At 36.2% G+C, this 21672-nt stretch overlaps 1 protein-coding gene across 3 annotated transcripts in view; it reads right to left on the bottom strand.

Moving 5' to 3' along the window:
- LOC136835336 (uncharacterized) overlaps positions 1-21672 on the bottom strand; it is a 54861-nt gene that overhangs the window by 13689 nt on the left and 19500 nt on the right. For all 3 annotated transcript variants that reach the window (XM_067098699.1, XM_067098697.1, XM_067098698.1), the window contains one exon: positions 14879-15019. In XM_067098699.1, the coding sequence (XP_066954800.1) occupies positions 14879-15019 (141 nt within the window). The remainder of the gene's footprint in view (positions 1-14878; positions 15020-21672) is intronic.

Here is a 21672-nt window from a genome sequence, read left to right as displayed (position 1 = left end):
TATTGTGGACATGATATGCAGCTTATCCTGTTCTTGATCTGGAGGAGAAAGACCTACTTATAAATAGAGGATTCAACATAAACTAACAAGTTTTAGGTATATCACTTGGTCCTGAAACCATGCCTGTCTGGACATATGGAAGTTACACTCTACATACCACATTAAACAAACATTAACAATTTTCTCCATTACAATATTTGACAAATCCAGGAAGTTAGTCCTATTGGTAGCTAGTTAGCTATTAAAAAAACTGTTTTTACAAGGCTTTCCAAAAGTGCCAAGAAAATAGAAAAGATGTTACTTATAGATTATGTTAATAATATGAATAAACACTTTGTGCATTCTGAGTATTAATTATATCATTTGTTATGCTACCTGAGCCTGGAGCCAATTCTGTAGTATCTGGTATAGCTGATTGAAATTCTTTTATGGAAAAAAGCATTTATGATTCTTACATATATGGTGCAAAATCAATGACCTGTGCTTATCTCGCCTTCAATAATGTTTCATTTTGCTTTCCTTGAACACCTGAAAAGTGACTGGCTAGAGTATCTGCCACTATCTGGGTACTATAAACATTTTCATTACTGTTTTTCAATACTGGTGGTTTACCAGAACATACTTAACAGCTTTTTCCATGAAAAAGAATCATTATAAAAAATAATTGAAAAAAGGGTGGTACCTGTGGTCCCTACTAATTAAAGTTCCTCAGAATATTCAGTCAGTGGGTTTTTGCATTTATGGCACACAAAAACACCATCCACTGTTCTTTTGCATGACCTTGATTTTCAATCTGAGCTGAGGTCTTGCCTTCTGATATTCCACTCTATAGTGACTACATTAGCATCTTTATACTATGTCTCTGCTGTTCTCATTCTTCTGTGGGACACATGACATTTCCTATTCCACCATGGCACAGGTCAGCACACAAATGTTCCAGTTATTCTAAGAATGGACTGAGGACCACCATAGAAAAGGCTGGTGCTAAGGACTTTTATGGCAACACCTTTAGAGGGAAATTCTTCCGCCAGTGCATCAGCAGATCTTTTCTCTGTAAGAATACTCTACTTAGATTTATTTTTGTTCTACTTTGGTTGCTACAGGACTGGTGGATTTTACTATTAGCAATGGTTGGAAAGTGATCTTTAGTATATCTGTCATCCACCACCTCCCTTCAGAAGTCTTTGAAGTCAAGGGGTGTGTCTTCACTGCATATATTTATATCTAAAGCAGATAAGGTACCCACATGTACAGTAAACCCCCCGTATTCGCGTTCTCATGATTCGCGGACTCACTCATTCGCGGGTTTCTCTGTGGAACATATCTAGGCATTATTCGCAAAAATTCGCCCATTCGCGGTGTTTTTCACTGAGAAATATTCACTAATTACTGTATTTTCATATAATTTTCATGAATAAATGCACTTTTTGTGATAAAACTATTAAAAAAACTCAGGTATATGCATGTTTACAGGGTTTTTGTGTTTAACCTATCAAAATGGGCAGTTCTAAGTGTTTTTAGAGGGGCTTTAAGTATTCGCGGATTTTAGCTATTTGCGGGGGTGTGTGGGACGCATCCCCCGCGAATAAGAGGGGGTTCACTGTACATCGCAACATGCGACTTCTCTAGTAGTCAGAACTCCTTTATTTAGATCTTTAATGACTGACAAAAGATGATTAGCGTATATGTTTGCCAGCATCAAAGATGTTATTTTTTTCCTGGAATAAGACTAAGAAATTTATCATGTGTCCTAGAGGCCGAAGGTTATGTTTTTCATATGCCTATCCTTACCTCAGAGGAATGTAATCTCTGCTAGACAGTAATCAGAATTCCTGAATATGACTCAGAATAGTGTCAATTATACTTAAATAAAATAGTAAACAGAAAATCTACTTACTACAGCAAGACTGTTCTAATCAAACATGTCCATGTGTTACTTTCATAAATGGTACCAATGTATAATCAAACATATTCGTGTGTTACTTTCACAATGGTAGCAATGTATAATCAAACATGTTCATGTGTTACTTTCAAAAATGGTAACAATGTGAAAAACATTTTCTGGTTTTGAAGATTAAAATGTTTTTTCTTATTTGCAATGTTTATAATGTGTTAATTTTAATCTTTATTCCCTCTTTATTTTGTTCCATATTGTTTTGGGACGTCATGCTTGTGTGGAGTTTTTACAAGGTGTAACTGTGCAATACAATGTTATTCCATATTAAAATATTTCCTATTATTGTGTTCAGTTTTTCCTCTATCTGAGATTGAGCAATCCTTGCACTCAAAATTTTTCAATACTTTCTTTGAAGAAAGAGGGAAGGCATGAGAGTCTGAATCAGGCCAAACTTGAAGAAATGCATCCATCACTCAAGCCTGAGGGAGCTCAAAGGATTAGTGGTAGACTGGTCGTTCCTGTTCATCCACAATCTAAAAGTCTACATTTGAATCCCTCCTATAAATCTACAGCGACTGTCAGAGACTGACCACTCTGTAAGTGGGTTTGTCCTTCCTGCATCCTTAATTGCCAAAAACATTGTCCTTCAGCAGAATGAACTAGCTAATCAATATCATATTGTTCATTTCACTCAAGAAGGAGTCTTTCTGCTAAAGGAAAAACTACTTGGAATCTTCGATGGCCTTTCCAACACCCTGATGTCTCGGAAGGTTTACCAGGTGAAGTGTTGACCATATTGTAAGTCAGTGTAACGATATTTGTCATAACTCTTTGTTCGTGTTACCAGACAGAGGAAAAAACAAAACCTGGATGTAGATTTAAGAATAAAATAGTCAACTCTTAGTTCTGGCGTCCCTCCTACAGAACCTGGTGACAATGATGGTCCTACATTACTTACAAGTTGAATGAATGTTTGCTGTAAGTTGTAATATGTTATGCCAAGACTGTATTGTAATTTTGCCTGATTACCTGACAAATTGTCCAGTGAAGCCATGTTTCCTAACAAAAAGCCATTACCATGTAGGAAGCTTCCTTAAGGGCTGAAATTCTTTGAGAAGCAAGAAGTGCCTATTCGTCTTCCAACAGACAAGCCTGTGAGTTGCAAAAGTATACCCCCCATCACCAGATAAGAATGTACTGAGGAGGAGTTTGGGAAGAAGACTGAAAATCATAATGCAGGGAGACTTGAACCAGCTGACTCAGTAGAAAAGAATTCTTGCTCTTAAAAGACGACAACATCCGCCTAAGGGCTACAAAGTCCTTGTGAATACTTACAAGAGGTGCTGTACACGAGCCTAAACAAAATGCCTTGAACAGCAATACTTTCTCTGCAAATACACGTCAAAGGAACTTGCGTGACTGAGGATGTACTGTTATGAGAAAAATGTCTCCTGCATGTCCACTGAAACATCCAATTGTCCTTTTGGAAAGTTGCTAAAACCATGCTGGAAAAACCCAAAAAGCACAAGGACTAACGCTGAAAGTTGTTCAGTCTTGATATGTCCAACACTGGGCACCAATCTCCGGTTGCTTATGACGTTAGGAAAAAGTCAGAGATAAAATCCCAGTGAATTACCGACACCTGCTCCATTGCAGTCTCTCTAATTACTACCTCCTACTGAAGAACGAGATACTTTTGCTAGAGAAGATGCAAAGGAACAGCGATAGAAAGCTAAACAAATGGACGGGAACCCAAAAGGAATCATAACTCTCCTTCAGTACCTCCACTACTACTGGAACCTGAGGGCTGAATGAATCCCCAAAAGGTAAAAAGAAAAATACGAGTTGATACAAGTTAGCTGAGCAAGAGAAAACAAAGCTTCATAGAAAGGAAATGTTGGGGGGAGGGGGGGGAAGAGGAGTTACGACGATCTCCTGCCTTGTCAGAAAGTGACTCAGCAGACTTGAAAGCAATCTCTTATGACATCCTGAGAAAGCAAAGTAGCTAGAATGATATCTAGTTTGGGAACAACATAAGATACTGTAACCATGGTAGGATTGGAAACAGAAAAATTAATTGAGGCAGAAGCAAGATATTTTGCTGATAGCCAGAGAAAAAGCATGGAAAGAACAAACAAGTACAGTAATATGTGTTTTTTCATGCCCAGTAGTTTTGATTAAAATACTTTCTCTCCAATTTTAATTACGAGTTTCATCCATGCTGCTGATGCACAATAATTTATAGTCATTAGCAGCCTCAACATTGTTTTCTCAACTTCAGCTACAACTTGCAGCTTAAATTTAGCAGTATATTTCCTTGCTGATCTTTAATCCATACCGAATAAGGGTATAATATAAAAATATATCAGTGTTATTCTATTTAACGTCATTTGTACTATAACTACGGTAATTGTTAACTACCCTACGATGGTTAAAATACAAGCAAAAAGGCTGTTGTTATCCGATTCGGTTATAAGCAGAACAACAGTTCCTTGTTCGGTTGTTTATGGCTGTACGCATTTACACAAGAGTTTAACGTTACTAACAATAATTTGATCATTCTCTTTTACTTTTTTAACTAGAAGATGGGATAAAGAGATGGAGGAAAAGAAGCTGGTTTATTGTAATTTGGTCTCTCTCGCTGCCTGCGCCCGCGCAAATATTAAAAATATTTTATTAACCCTTAAATGCCGAGCCTCTATTTGCAAAACGTCTCGTATGCGGCGGGCGTTGTTCGGGAGTTAAGCGCCAAGCGGAAAAAAGTTTTTCTTAAAAAAATCACAAGCAACTTAGTTTTAAGATTAAGAGTTCATTTTTGGCTCATTTTTTTGTCATTGCCTGAAGTTTTAAGTATGCAACCATCAGAAATGAAAAAAATATCATTATCATATCACTAATGCTAGCCGAAAAAGGGGTAGAATCCAAAATAGCCTAAATGAGTTATGACTGCCAAAATGTTGCTAAAAGCGGCTACTATGCTGGAAAAAAGGGGGTAAGTGCACTGTGAATATGTTAGTCCCAGTGCGTCAAAATGTCTTTTATGGGATAACTACATGCAGCATCATATGTTAGGCGAAAAGGGGTAAAGTAGAACATACCCTTTTTAACCACATTTTCATTAAAATTCATAGCATTATATTGGCGAACAAAGAGGTAAAGTGATACATACCCCTTTTTAACTACATTTTCAATATAGGTCAAAAGGTTAAGTAAACAAACTTATTAATATTTGAGTAGTTATTCACTTTTATCTATAACTCTGCAATTTTAGTTCTAATCTAGTCATAAAACTCTTACTCTTCTTCTTCATTTAATATGCCAGTATTAATCCCACTAGGCCTAGCAGCTAACTGCGCCTTCAGTGTTGATTACAACTTCGCCTTTGATTGCAGGAGTGTAGTAATTTATAAGATTCTAATATTCGAACTTGTGTATAGATGTAAATTAAAACGGTTTTGGTGATGGATGCATCTAAAATCACGTGCTTTCGTCGAATTCTTGACAAAGCATTACACGAAAATGCAGAGAAAGAAGAAAAATGGACCTGGAAAACCGCCAAAGTAATGTCAAACACTGGCTTATTGCTAATAACTTTGGAGAGGAAAAGAAATGAAGGTATGTTATTGATGTTCCTGGGATGCCTGCAGTTTAGTAGGACACCTCTAATTCCGAGCAGTGATTTCCTTTTGACGGAAATCTACTTGTAGTGCCATTTTTTTATGTTTTAAAAAAATTATTTTAATAGTTATTTCTATCGGAAATGAGCCATTTCAAGTATGAATCAAACAGTTGGAGCTTGTTAAGATGGACATGCAACCTTAACCTGAGCCTATTCCCAAAAAATTAGAAAAACAGGCCATTAACCTCACCAAACCACCAAATCTAACCTCAACTTTAGTAGGCAGTTTCACAGTACCCTAACCCGTGTTACCTAGCTGGGAGGGACCCCGTAAGGGGAATATAAGTGCTATTTCGTAAACTGAAAATTGTCATAAATCAAGTATAAGTATGTTTTCAGGGTTTTTAAGGGATGCTGAACAACTTTTCTTCTATAAAATTTTTCGATATAATGAATATTAACGACTTGCGCGTCGATCTTAACACTACCTCGAATAGCTGATTAACTTTTCTTCTATGCATTTTTACAAAATAATGGCTCTAAGCCTATATAGTAGATATTGGTTGTCCCACTAAACTGCAGTTAACCCATGTTTCCTTTTATAGTTAAAGGTAAAAATTTGTTCATATTATAAAGTAATTTTTAATACGATTTACTATAGATGTAATACAATCTATTTGTTAAGCGTACATCACAGCGTGAAGGGATACTGTACTTTTGATTGTTTTATGACTTATTCACATGAAAGTATGGTAACACGTCATATTTGTTAGTGTTTGTGGTTTGAGATGTTCATTATTCAGACAAAAAGGCATATGTCATTTTCTTAGTTTTTGTATAAATAGCATCAACTTTGTTTATTAACCAGTGGTAAACAATAGTAGGAACTTTGTTTATAGAGCCTAACAATTTTAGTTAGGCTTAAAATTCATACAAAATGAGCTTCTGCCTTCCGACGGCAGCTGTATTGTGAAGAGCCAAATTTTTATATGAAACGGATCTTTTCGTGTTTGGTGAAATTGACACTAAATTTCATTGTAACTAGAATTTTCTATGTTTTTGCTCATAAATTTTGAAAATCACAATCGTTTGTCAGAAAATGGTTAGATTTTTAGTTAAAAATGAGTTTTAACTATTTTATGGTACTGACAAACCACGAACTTTGTAGAAAATTATATTTTTGCAATGTATGTTGTCATTTGTCATTTTCATGATTTTTCAATGTAATTGTGTGGATGGCAGAACACGGTTGTTCAGTATAACAAAACAAAAATATAAAATTAATTTTAAAATCAAGTATAATGTTCAAGATTATTGTTGATATTAACACAGTCTGAATACTTTTATAACAGATTATGATGAGGCATTGATAATTTCTATGATGATGATGATAGTGTAAAGATCCAAATTTTGAAGTTACTGATGAAACCTGCAGTATATCGTCTTGCGTCCACAATTTCTCGTGAAAATAACAGTAAGCATGAGATTAGACTTAAGGGCAATCAAGAAGCAGAACATCAAGAGAGGAAGGGGGCAGTCAAGAAGCTGAAAATCAAAGAGATGAACAACCTTGCCAAACTCAATGAAAAGGTACTCAAGAAGAGCACGAAGAGAAAGAGTGTCGACAGACGGTGATAAAGTATCACGACTGCGTCAGGTAAATTAGTTCAGCTAGAAAACAAAAGTCCACTAAAGCAATGTAGATTGAAATGCTCGAGCGTTTCAATGATGAAGATAAATATTATTCATTGAATATTGGAATTTGGGCTCAGTAGATTCAAGAGAAACTACCTGCCAACTCTTATTACCAAAGAACCCATTACGTGCCACGCCCTAAGAGATGGAGGCGGCGAAAACGACAAGTGCGAGATGTAACCTCTGGTATGCCCTTAGAAATTCAAATGAAAAGACATCCTATTGTCAAAAAATGCTTTTTGAGGGTGTTTGGTGAAACCAAAAGTTCTTGGAAGTAATACAGAAAAGAAAAACTGCCTCTGGGTGAGCCGAGGGGATAGGAGAGGAACAACTCAAATCCACGTCAGTATTAAAAAAGAGAACTTTCTAAGAATTGATGATCATATCAAATCATTTCCAGCATCGAGTCATTATTCTAGGGCACACTCCTCCAAAAAGTATTTGTCATCAACACTTACATTAGCAAAAATGTAATGCGACATTTTAAAAAACGCTAGAGTCCTCAGTAACAACTTTACATATGAAAAGATTTCATTGTCATAACAGAGTTTCAAACAGCCTAAAATAGATACATGTCATACTTGCGATGTGTTAAAGATGCAATTAGATATCACCAATACCCTGAAGAAAGAAAGAACGTCTACAAGCCGAAAAGAAAGTCATCTGTTAAGGCTGAAAATGCCTATAGTCGTAAAGAGATGATACAAAGTTAGCTTGCGAAAATCCCTCATTTGCAACATACACATTTGACTTACAACAGTGTCTCCCCACTCCATGCCCACAGTCTTCCGTAGCTTTTATAAAGCGCTTGTTGGACATACAATCTCACTGTTCACAATAATGTCAATAAAAAAAGTGGACTGTTTTATGTGTATGAAACCATTGCTGCTAGAGGTGCCAATCAAATAGCATCTTGTCTAATGAATATCTTGCAGAATTTGCCCAGTGATGTTCAGCGTAATTTTTATTCTGATGCTTGCGCTTGGACAGAATAGAAATTCCCATATAGCTGCTATGTTTATGCATGCATTGTCCAAATTCCTAATATACTGACAATAGATCACAAATTTCTCATTTCCGGTCATTCACACATGGAGTGTGACTCCGACCACTCTGTCATTGAAAGACTCAGAAAAGGAGAGCCACTGCAATCCACCATCCACGTGACTGGTACCAGCTGGTAAGATTGGCAGGAAGAAGATTTCAGGTTCATGCAATGACTCAGGAGGACTTTTATGATTACGCACAGTTATTTAAAGGCCCTCTGGTAAAAGATCAAAGAACAGCAATAATGACAAATTTAACTGGTCACAGTGCCAGTGGTTCAGGTATCAAAGCGCCCCATTGGAGATTTTTGTTTGTATAAAGGATCTCTTTCAAGCGAGGCGTTTGAACAAGTAGATATGAAAAAGAAAGGACAGGATAATCCAAATTTGATAGATGTCAAAAGAGATATCATTCATTACTGTCTATCAGTAAAGAAAAAAAGAAGGACTTGATTGATCTATTGCCTTTGGTTGATCCTATGTTTCCACGATTTTTATAAGGCACTACCAGATATGAGTAATGTTCAAGTTGTGATCCTGACTTGAAATTTGTTGAATAAAGCAATTTATATTTTACACCTATGCAATGCTAACTAAGTTGTATTTCTTTAACTAGATGAATCTCTGAGGATATAATTTTTGACATTTCATATGCCTAGATAAGTCTCTGAAATTTTTTTTCAACATTTTATTATACCTAAATAAGTCTCTGGGAATTTTTTTCAACATTTTATCATACCTAGGTAAGTCTCTAGGATTTTTTTATGGAAACCTAATTTTCTTCAATGAATTGACTGTACTAAAACTGTATTTCTGCTAACAGTTTATTATACTAGATGGATCTTTGAAAAATTGTAAGTTTTATTTTTGAAAAAATATTCCTTTTGTTTTTTGTATGATTATGCAATGCCAACAACTTGTCATTTAACCGTTTATTATAAATAAATAGGCCCTCTTGAGAAATGAAAATTATCATCAGCGGTATTTTTCTTTACAAAATAAAGTTATAGTATCATAAAAATGCATTTAATTAGCTAAAAGAGCTATGTGACAAGTAGGTCAATGAGGTTAAAAGGGATATGTATGATATGTAATGATAACAAAGTGGTTAAAAAAGGCAAGTCTTGGTCAAAAGTGATATGTACTGATAACAAAATGGTCAAAGAGGGTAAGTCCTTAAAAGTATATAAGAACTTTGAATATATTAATGTCTTCATAGTTGCATGAAAAATACATAAATCCTTTAAATTTATTAAAGAGTTCAGATAACTATCTTCTATCAGTGATTTATTGAATGCATTTGAAAACTTTAAATGCAATTTCTCAGAAAGTTCCATTTGGACTTACCCCTTTTTAGCCAGCATGAGTGATATATACATATTTGGAAATATATGACAAGCGCCAAAAAATTTTCATATATAATTTTATAGAAATCGTGCTGTGACAAAGCAGTTAAAGCTAACAGGTTATTTTTTTCTTTGTATTGTACTAAATTGCGATGATTTTTGGTATATAACAAATTGTAAAACGATCAAAAGCAACACAGAAAATATTATCACAGAATGATGCATGAATTAAGTAATGGGGGCGTAAAAAAATGTTTTTAAAAAATTCACCATAAATCAAATATTGTGCTAGAACTTCCCGTTTGTTGAAAAATGAAGCTAATTGATTGAATATTACTAGACTGTAAGTGTTTTAGCTTACAATTGCAGTTTTCGACCATTTCGGTCGAGTTAAGGATTGACCAAGTCGAATTTTTCTATTTATGTGATTTATATGAAAATGTTTCAAAACTGATAAAAGCTACAACCATGAGTTATTTTCTGTTATTCTACATGAAATTAGCACATTTCATATATAAAACTTTATGTAACAACTAATATAACACGGTGCAAACATTACGACAACGTGTGAAAGAATTTCGAGATGTTAAGGCCGAGTTACCGAGCAGGCGTAAGGAAAATGTTTTTTCAAAAATTCACCATAAATCGAAATATTGTGCTAGAGACTTCCAATTTATTGCAAAATGAAGGTAAATGATTGAATATTACTAGAATGTAAGAGTTTTAGCTTACAATTGTGTTTTCGACCATTTCAGTCAAGTTAAAGTTGATCAAAAGGTTGAAATTTTATGGCAGTTATCGTGATTTATGTAAAAATATTTCAAAACTGATAAAAGCTACAACCATGAGCTATTTTCTGTTGTATTCTACATGAAATTGTGCACATTTTCATATATAAAAGTTTATGTAACGACTAATGTAAACGATGCAAACATTACGACAATGTGAAAGAAAAATTTCTGAGATGTTCGGCCGATTACCCGCGAGCGTAAGAAAAGTTTTTTTTTTCAGAAATTCACCATAAATCGAAATATTGTGCTAGACTTCCAGTTTGTTGCAAAATGAAGGTACATGATTGAATATTACTAGAATGTAAGTTTTAGCTTATAATTGCGTTTTTACCATTTAAATCGAGTTAAAGTTGACGAAGCTTGAAATTTTGGCAGTTATCGTGATTTATATGAAAATATTTCAAAACTGATAAAAACTACAACCATGAGTTATTTTCTGTTGTATTGTACATGAAATTGCGCACATTTCCATATATAAAACTTTATGTAACGACTAATATAAAATGGTGCAAACATTACGACAGCGTGTGAAAAGAATTTCTGGCGCCGGACGTAAGAAAAAGTTTTTCAAAATTCACCATAAATCGAAATATTGTGCTAGAGACTTCCAATTGGTTGCAAATGAAGGTAAATGATTGAATATTACTAGAATGTAGAGTTTTTAACTTACAATTGCGTTTTTACCATTTAAATCAAATCAAAGTTGACGAAGGTTGAAATTTTGCTTGAGTTATGGTGATTTATGTGAAAATATTTCCACACTGATAAAGCTACAACCATGGGTTGTATTTTGCTGTATTTTACATGAAATTGTGCACATTTTCATATATAAAACTTTATGTAACAGCTAATATAAAACAATGCAAAATTACGACAAAATGACAAAAAAGTTCTGAAAATTTTGGCAGGTTACTGCGCGGAGCGTAAGAAAAGTTTTTTCAAAAATTCACCATAAATCGAAATATTGTGCACAGAGACTTCCAATTTGTTGCAAAATGAAGGTATGATTGAATATTACTAGAATGTAAGAGTTTTAACTTACAATTCATTTTCGACCATTTCGGTCGAGTCAAAGTTGATGACGAAGGTTGAAATTTTTGTAGTTAATGAGCAGTGCGTCCACTTCAACAACGAACAATTTTAGTCGATGTGATGCGGTCGGTAGGCGTTTAAGGGTTAAATACTATCGTATCGGTATTAATTGCTTACCCCATCCCAAAATCGAATTACCATAACTCCAGCACTACCTGGGTACCTGAGTAGTTTACTAGTTTTATCACAAAAAAGTGCATTTAGTCATGAAAATTATGTGAAAATACAGTAATTAGTGAACATTTCTCATTGAAAAACACCGCAAATGAGCGAATTTTCAGCGAATAATGCGTACATATGTTCCACAGAGAAATCCGCAAATAGGTGAGTCCGTGAATACGGGGGGTTTACTGCACAGTGCAGTGCATATGTACATACAGGTAGTACAAATAAAAACATTGATATTCTGCGCACACTGTATGTTTTTTTAGATATTTTGCTGTGTTGCAAGATGATTTTGAAATGATAATAAAGTGCTTTAGGATGATAGTGCAGCATATCTAAAATACTTAGGTAGTTTGTAGAACGACGAGACTATGTCTGGGTACAGAACCGTCAGCTATTCTATTTTCATATTATATTTTCATGACTAAATACATTTTTTATGATAAAAAGATTTACTAATTTTCATATATTACAGTATTGTAATATATTAATGTAAACACAGCTTAATTTCAATAACATGTATTTTTTTTAATGTTCTACCCAAGCCAAGCAATCAGCAGAGATTGTAGTGAAAGAAATTGCATCTTGGGATGCTGTATACACAAGGCACAATGTTACTCAACACGGTATTGGCTGTCGTTTGCAAAGCATCCAATCCAGGAGCGCCATTCATTTTACTTGGTGCTCATTGGCTGTACCCCTCCAAAACTTTGTCTCACGGAGATGGGATGTGGGAGCCTGCAACTCTGGCAGTTCACTGCGTAGGCCTATGTTGTGCGACCACATAGCTGAGTATCTGTACTTTGTGTGTCGATTTTAATATTCATGTATCTTTTATTGTGTCCTAAGATCCTTCCTAAATGCCCTGCTCCTTCTAAGGCTTCTAGCAAACAGCCTAAGTGCCAGGAGGAGGTCATGATGCTCGAGGAAAGGGTAAAACTTCTCAATAGGTTCAGGAGATGAGAAGGATGAGGGCCTGTCAATATGAACAAGGAGCTGAAGGAGGCGATTTGGGCATGGGATCCTTATATGGAACGCTCCATAAAGTGTTGAAATGCCCTTGATGCGGCAATGGTGCCCTATAATCACCCCCTCGTCAGCATGAAGAAGCAGCGACAGCAACTGCCTATCACCATGTTTATCAAATGGATGAACTAGGACCCTCCAAAGCCTCCCCAAGCACCTGAAGAAGGGGAAGAGGCACCCCAGGAGGAGTTGTAACTTCTCTGCTTTGGTGTGCAGTCGTATCTTCATCTCCATTCATCAGACTGCACAGCTAATTCATCATCATGATCGTTAAGTAACATTCATCACTGGTGAGTACCTGTATTATTTAATTTTATGTATTATTATTATTATTATTATATATGAAAATACAGTACATGTAGTATTTATTACCTGTACGTATTACAGTAGTATTACAGGTACAGTATTGTACAATACAGTATTATCATTATTATTATTATTGCTATTTAATCTTATTATTTAGTATTATTAAACTAAATATTTGAAAATTAGTACTGTTAAGCATTATTTTATCATAATGTTTACGTATGGCACAGTACAGTATTTAGTCACAAAAGTAATATGAAAATGCAGAATATTGCTCTATGAAAAAATCCACGAACAAGCGAATTTTCCACTAATACCATGAAGACAGGTTCCATAGAAAATAGGTGAAGCCTTGAATCCTGAACCACGACTAGGTGGGGTCCACCATACACTGGTCATCTGTGGTCCATCATTCTCCCTACCTGATTTCATCACTATCAAAAGTTGTCAAATGTTTTGTGACTGCATGTTTATCATAAAAAATGTTTATGTACAGTACTCTGCAGTATTTAGCCACAAAAATATGAAAACACAGATTATTGCTCCATCAAAAAATCCACGAATAGGCGAATTTTCCACGAGTAACTTGAAGATAGGTTCCACAGCAAAATCCGTGAATGGGTTAAGCCGTGAATCCTGAACAGCGAACAGGCTGGGGTTCACTGTACACTGGTCATTTGTGGTCCATCATTTTCTCCCTAAATGTAGTTCACTCCTACCTGATTTCACCACTATTAAAAGTTGTCAAATGTGTTGTGGCTGCATGTAGCACAGAACATTGAATGTTCAGGAAAAGTTTTCAATCCATTTCCTGGTCCTAGGTCCTTATTTACATGCATTTTTTTACCTGCTTTACTCAACCTTAGGTTACTGTATGCATATTGGGAGTTAAATTATTTTAACAAAAGCAATACTATCAATTTTTAGTATGTTTCCCACAAACAGTAATTCATGTGTTAATAAAGGATATGCTTCTTGCATAAATAACAAACACAGTACTGTCTGTAAAAAATAAGGAACTTCCTAAATACCTTGACAGTGATGTTTATGTGCATTATGCAACACTGGCTCTTCAAGTGTTTGTAACTTGAAGAAAGAAAATGAATTGTTGCTAGTTTCTTTGCTAAAAATGATTCAGAGAAACAGATGTGTAAAATGAAAACAACGAAGCATGGAAAAAGTTCCAAAATAGATCAAGTAGTGGCAGGCTGGTGTGATGACTCAAGACATTTAAAATTAAGCTAGCTGAAATTAGTGATGGAACTGGATAAATACTTTAACTATTCAGAAAACTAGTTGAATACTTTATACAATTTAATATAAATGTAGAATTTTAATAATTTTTTTTATGTAAAACCACATAAACTTCAGTTCATCTAACTCATTGCCACTTTAGTGGCAAGTAAGTGTATGCTAACCTAACCACTCTGTTATCCAGCAAAATCACTAATCTGACACCCTACTGGCCCTAGTGATGCTAGAACAGTGATAAACTTCCTGTTACTGTATAGACATTTTCTGCTCACTGGAAGAGTGAGTTTTTGCAAAATATATGTATGCATGAACAATCATCTGTAGCACAACAGAATTAAGGTCGTCTACAACAACAACCCAAACTTTGTCAAACAGTAAAATTTCTTCTAGTATTTTAGAGATATATTAGACTTTCAAGGACACAAACACAAATTTAGTGATGATCATATGCACCGTATTATCTGTGGGTTTAACCTTACATAATTCATAACACTGGACCATTTTCAGGTTTTCAAGCTCTTACATCCATAAGACTATACACGTTAAGTAACCACAGATTCAAATGACCATGCCTTATTTAAAAGGTTTTAATAATACATAACCTTCAAATTGTAAATTTTTACATTTTACATCAGCCTTACCTGAAAATGGCGCTCCCGATATTCATAATGACCTTATAAAGATTCAAACCACTCATTCTAGCGTCTTCTATACTTAAACGTTTTCCATTGGCAACAACAGGTAGGTCATGAGGTACATTATTGGCATCTAAAATCATTCCACTGAAAAGTAAGAATTTTCTGTTACCACAATTAAGATGTAAAAATAAGCAAAACAAAGATATTCATATAGCATCAGTAGCTTTTATTATAAATCATAACCTGTAAATAAATAAAAAAAACTTTTCCCAAATACAACCCAAATTCCCCTATTGTTATCATAATTATTATTAAAAATTAATCAGACTAGTATGACACCTATTACTTTACTGTAATATAATTTATCATCAATATGACCCAACATAAAGTTGTAAGTTTCATCCTTTATTTCAATAACCTATCTGTAACTGTTACTAAGAGTCTACATTTGGTGAAAATCAACAAATGTAGACATTAGGAGAACAATTTATCTTTAACAGCATACAACACCTCGGCTGATCTCAAGACTTTGTTCACTTTAGATTTAATTACCATATACCATTGAAGTTCATGCACTTAAAATTACAAATCAATTGATTTATGATAACCAGTGGGGGGAGGGGGGTTACCACCTGAACACAATGTAGACTCTACTAGGTATTTTCAGCAGTGCCCTTCCTCCCTCCATTGCACCACTTTCTGCCTTTTACTTCTCATTCATTCTCTTTGGTTTCTCCTCACTTGGTTATCTAATTTCTCTACTTTGTTTCATTTTCAATTCTCATTTACAACAAATCAGAGGGCTATGTAAGCTTGCAAACACTTTGGTAATGATTATTAATTTGTTGAAACATAAGGCCAAGTAGGATGGGTGACATAATGGCTTTACCTAGTCCAAGGGCTTAAAGAAGATAAGAAAATGAGAGAAATATGAATATTCAATTGGCTTAACATCAAAGAAGTGATGTGTGGGCCTCATATAACAGACAGAGTAAGTCAAGGATAACAAGGACATAATCAAGTTCTAAAGCTTTGCCATAGAGGAAGACACAGTCATGAACCAGGCAAACCAAGAATTACTAAGTTTTCCATTACATAGCCAGCAGTAAGGAAGAGAGACTCTATACCCAACTTTGCAGAACAGAGAAGCCACTTAGCAGCGGAAAGAAAGAGAAATGAGCAGAGGTAAGGTGTGATCATTAACCCGAGAACACAAACGTGGGGTGCTGGCCACCCCCGCAAAAAAAGAAAATGTGGCAACTCTGCTATAGGTGCTAATAGCAAATAGCACCTCCATGTGTGCTCAGTCTGAAGGTTGCTGAAACTCATAGTACATGTGCATGCTTGGTACTCTTTGTGTTTTTTTGTTATTCTAGTTTTGGGGCCAGAACACCCCAGGTTTGTATTATTACACATGGGTGAAATTTTTTTCTTTAATTAATTTTTACAGTAAGAGGAAATATTTTATTTTAGGATTTTTTATGGTCAAAAGGGAGGGGAAGGGGTGTACTTTCTGTAGAAGTTTACAGGAATAAAATATTTTGAGTATTAATATCTTTTTTATTGATCCCCCCCCAAAAAATATCCCAAGAGTAAATAATGACATCATTCATCCTCCACCCAATAGCAGCCAAACTACCGATGATGTCAGTCGGCATGACATCATGCAACAGCAGGCCAATGGGAACGCTGGAATGAGTGATATTCCCAGGTTGCGAAGATCTGTCAGGATCGAACCCGGCCCTAGAAATTTGGCAGAAGTTATGACTGCAGCGTATCAAATTTGCTGTCATGACCCCGCTGAAGCCGTGTATAAATTCAGAAGGACCTATGCAATCTGCCAGTCCTCTACTAGCTCCGCTGGGCGAAGGTCTGTCAAAACTCACGGCAACAAGTGTTTAACAGCTATATGTCATAATATTCTAATTGTATAGAATATATAAAAAAAAGTAGAATCCAGATTTTTACTTTTCCCCGCTATGCCAATGACAAATATAGGCAAGCTGTTTAGCATGCCTCAATGAAGAAAGTCATAATGGGAAAATAGAAAAGTCTTCTACAAACTAAATGCAACTTAAGCCCAGCAATAATATTCAATAGAACCTGTTTAAAGAGGTCTGCACCCAAATTATTATTATTACTATTATTATTATTAATATTTGAAAATTAGTACTTATTATTAGGTAAAATATTTATCATACAAAACAAATAAACATACACATGTACCATAAAAATTCTCTCATCTCAGTAAAAAAGAGAGAGAGAGAGAGAGAGAGAGAGAGAGAGAGAGATTATTACTTTTATTATTTAAGCTTGAAAACTTATATATTACATAAAAAATTAAACAAACACTTTTGCAGGGTTTCTCAGTATTCGCAAATGTTTACGTGTCTGTGAAAAACTTGTGTATGACAATTAGTTAGGTGCCAATGAAAAGTTTGTGTGTCTGTGAATTCGCGCAACTCGAATCGCACAAGTTCGGGGTATTATGTACTCCTACTTCTTTAAGTACCCTTAATTCTTTTATTTTTTCATGAATTAGTCCTTTATTTCTTATGTTACTGACTTTACATTGCATATATCATAAATCTTACATGTTAAAAGTATATGTTAACTATCACTTTAAGCGCATGAATTTAAACCCAAAATTTTGATGTGTTTTGTGTGTTGGTAATGAATGCCTGTTTCTTGCATGTTAAACAAATTATCATTACAGTGCATCTTTAAATTTTAAGTGTGTGAAACACAGACCAATGTTATGATGTTCATTTGTCTATAATAAAATGCTCATTTCTTCTGTGTTTATTATTCACCATTATAGTACACATATTTCTCTTTTTGTTATTAATTTTCATGTGCATATATGTTTCACTCTTTGCCCTAACATAGTATTCTCTATGTTAATACTTACAAGCAAAGCACAACCTTCAGATATATAATATAGCATAGCCTAACTTTGGAGCGCTCAGAAATCTGGACTCAAACTTTGCAATTAAATGGCAAGTTCTTTATTATTTTGGAAAATAGGTGTTGAATATTCTACAAAAAATATAGTAATTTATAATGAGAAAAAATGTAGTTACTACTTGGTCAAAACAATTTATTTTTCAAGTTTAGAACTTAGAAATGTTCATCACCCCCCCCCCCATCCCTTCATCAGCTGAGCATATGATGTGCACTCAGATGCTATCTACAGCTGTTCATCTGTCCTTTTGTGCTTATATCCACTAGGATTTTTGGTGAGCACAGTATCCATAAATGACAAATTTTTAATTAATTTCTATTTTTCCTAACATACAAACCTGAGGTCTTAACACATGGATAACTTTTGGCGAAGCTGGAGAGTCTGGCCATTAAACTTTTGCATGGCGGTTATGGTAACAGTTACCTATGGTAGGGGAGGAAGTACTGCCCACCCAACCAGTATGCATTCAACCTCTTCTGTTTACCTTTTGGCCCAGGTTAAAGAATGAGGGGTGGTAAGAGGTGGGCCTTTTATGTAAAGACCTCAGGTTTGTATGTTAGGAAAAATAAAAATTAATTAAAAATTTGTCATTTGTTTCTACACAAATATAAACCCTCGGTCTTTACATATGGAGACTTACTACTGGAGGGAGGATTCCAAATAATTCTCTGAACTAACTGGTAGTTTGGCTCACCTGGTATTCTCTGACCGGTAGTTCAGCTCACCTAGTATTCTCTTCCTGGTCATGAAAAAGCAAAGGAAGAATACCACACCTCTGATCTGTTGGACATTTGGGATGTTCAACTGCCAGACTTCTGGGCACTTTGAATCAAAGGGAAGTATGAAAACCCTTTAATCGAAAGGTGCGGACGAACCCACAAAGCTGAAGGCTATGCAGCTAAAAAACCAACTGGCTTGCCCATAGTCAGTCCTTCTCTCTCCTTGCTAGAGAGAAAGAAGGAAATGCATCTATTAATCCCGCCCCCCCAAAAAATGGATTATAGACAGGATACTCAGTCATGCAGATCACCTGCATGCACGCCAGTCCAGCTCATGATGGCTTGTTCACTCTTCCTCTGTCCACTGAAAGAAGAAGGAAAACAGGAGGAAGGTAGGAAGCCAGTCCCGCCCATACCTTCTACTTGTAGATGGACACCTTAGCGAGATGCAACCTGTCCTAAAGGAGCAGAATTAAACTACATGACTTACTGGCACCCACCAAGGATCAAGGAAAAGGAGTCCAAAGGACCCAAGAGGCAATAACCCAAGGTAAGGATAAAATGTGAACTGCACAGTACATTCTGTGTCTAAGTACCAGATCGACGGGTTCTTCCTGAATGCCATAGATTGATGGATGACTATGGGCCCTAGGGATGTTGCTTCACACGTACTGATGACCACCATGAAATTGCAGGGTATGTTCGGAAGGTCATTTCCCTAGGCAGAGAAATGATCTCTTGCCTATGGTCAACACCCCATGGTAAGAGGATACGCATGTGAATTTCACAAATACACTCTATCCTGGTGCTCGAACAACATGTCCTTTCTGAATGTGACAGACTTACGGATGACTTTGCCTTCCAGAGATCTTACCCGAGACGTACTGATGATCAGTGGGAAGTTTCACAGTAAGCTCGGATGATCAGATCACTAGCTAGAGAAAGGATCCCTTTGCCATCGTTTCTTGGGCAGCTCGTAGCCAACAAACCTTGAGCTGAAGGCTAGACTATGTGGGTAACACAGAAGTCATGCTGTCTTTGGTGCCACAGGACCATCGAAGGGAAAATGATCAATCAAATTGGTAACCTTCGAATATGTAGAATAAGCAGATCAGAGCAGAGCCAACAATAGGAAATTGAGAGAAGAAAGAGTATGATCAATCTCCTTTCGAGGTTGAGCGAGAACTGGAAGACGAGATCAACCGTCCTATCCCCTGATTTCATCGAAACAGTGCCATCCCGCTTTAGATTCCTAGCTGGTCATTGTACCGAAGGTACTTCTGTCTGTCCAAGTACTACCACTGTTGCCGACCTGACATGTCAGATCTCACTGATACCGGAAGCTTAAGTGGTTTAGCATAGCTAAGAACCACTGATCAAAATTCCACGGACACAAAAGTTCTTGTATAAACGTTGTTGGTATGAAAACCAATCTGATAGAAGAAACTGACAAGGGAAAGTAGGCATGCTCAATCACTTCACATTGCCAAAAACATGAAACTCCTGTACTGACAGGACACCCCGTCGTCAGAGATGTCCTAATACAGTACTGTCAATGGGATGTGCATCGACAACAGAGGGGAAGAGCCCCTATGATGACATCAGAAACTACTCAAGAATTATCCTACAATGATAGGACACCCTGTCGACAGAGGAGATGTCCTAGCAATGTCAATGGAATGTGCATCAGCAACAGAGGAGACATCCTACGAGGAGATCTCCTATGATGACAACAGTAAGCTACTCAATAGAGTTGTCCTGTGATGATAGGACACTCACCCCTTTATTCATTGCATATATTGAAGTCAGACCCATGCAACGGGTTTGTCACCACTCCTCGCTCCCCTTGCTGGAGAGAGAAGTAAAGGCTATACATGGAATCAAAGAGAACTATATCTGTTCAAGGAACAAACCATGTTAGCCACATGCAATGGGATTACCACTCCTTACTCCCCTTGCTGGAGAGAGAAGAAAAAGCTATTGAGAAGCATATTTGTATGTTGTATGGAACATAAAAATGCCATAACAGCATGACTGCAACTCACCAGCATCAAACCAGTTCCAGCGTATGATGTGTCACTCTTCAAAACCATCCATAGGTCGAGAAGAAAGGAAAAAGGGAAAGAAAAAAAAAAGAGACCAGACATCTCACTCATTCCCTCTTCCACACTATCATCTTAGGCAAGATACCAACTGTCCCGCCTGGGACACTGGATGAGATACCCCATCTGTAGGATGAGATACACCATCTGTTGAGCAGCCATCACCGGATCCGAGGAAAAAGTGTCCAAGGACCTGTGGGCAAAGTCCTTCTGGTAGAAGAAAGTGAAAGCAGTCTGACAAAGACAAGAACCAGCATTCAAAAGCCTATGAAAAGACAAGTTCTTCTTAAATGCCAGAGAGGAACTTATCCCTCTGATGTCATGTAGGCTGGGCTACTAATCCCACCAAGTTCTTGAGGAACAAGAGATATTTCCTCATCTCTCCTTAGCCAAGATAATCCAGAGGTGTTTTGAATCCTTTCTTAAGGTTAGAAGAGCTTCAAGAGCAGTAGGAGCCATCACAGGTGCAGATTTAAACTTCAGAATTATAAATGAATATTACTGAACTCATGAATGAGATCAATAACCACTTCCTACTAAGAGGAAAAAAACTTATTCATCAAATCCTCCATTTCACTCTACGGAGATTCAGTGCGTGTGTGTGTGTGTGTGTGTGTGTGTGTGTGTGTGTGTGTGTGTGTGTCATCCTCGAATCATTAAGTTGTAATCACGGACGCGAAATCACGTCCACAGACGGACTTGATAAAGTCACGAGCACGTACGAGGGCAAAAGGATGTGTCTCAGCCTTCAAACGGTGGCTGGTTGTCACCGACGGGCGTGGACATGACTGGCGCGGCCGTGGAGTCCTTACACAAATCCCTCGGCTGCAACACAAACCTGTAACGTCTTGACCGTCTCGTTCTACACGACTGAAAACTAAAACATTACCACATTCCCAGAAATTGTGTAGTTTGAATCAAAATCTATGTATCTAAAAATAAAATAACAATAATGATATAGAGGGAGAAAAACTCCAAACTTAATATTATTATGCAGTATGAAAAAGTCAT

Source organism: Macrobrachium rosenbergii, chromosome 55 (genome assembly GCF_040412425.1).
Source record: "Macrobrachium rosenbergii isolate ZJJX-2024 chromosome 55, ASM4041242v1, whole genome shotgun sequence".
NCBI lineage: Eukaryota > Metazoa > Arthropoda > Malacostraca > Decapoda > Palaemonidae > Macrobrachium > Macrobrachium rosenbergii.
Note: the sequence above shows the minus strand (reverse complement) of the source record. Positions and strands in the feature narration are given on the sequence as shown.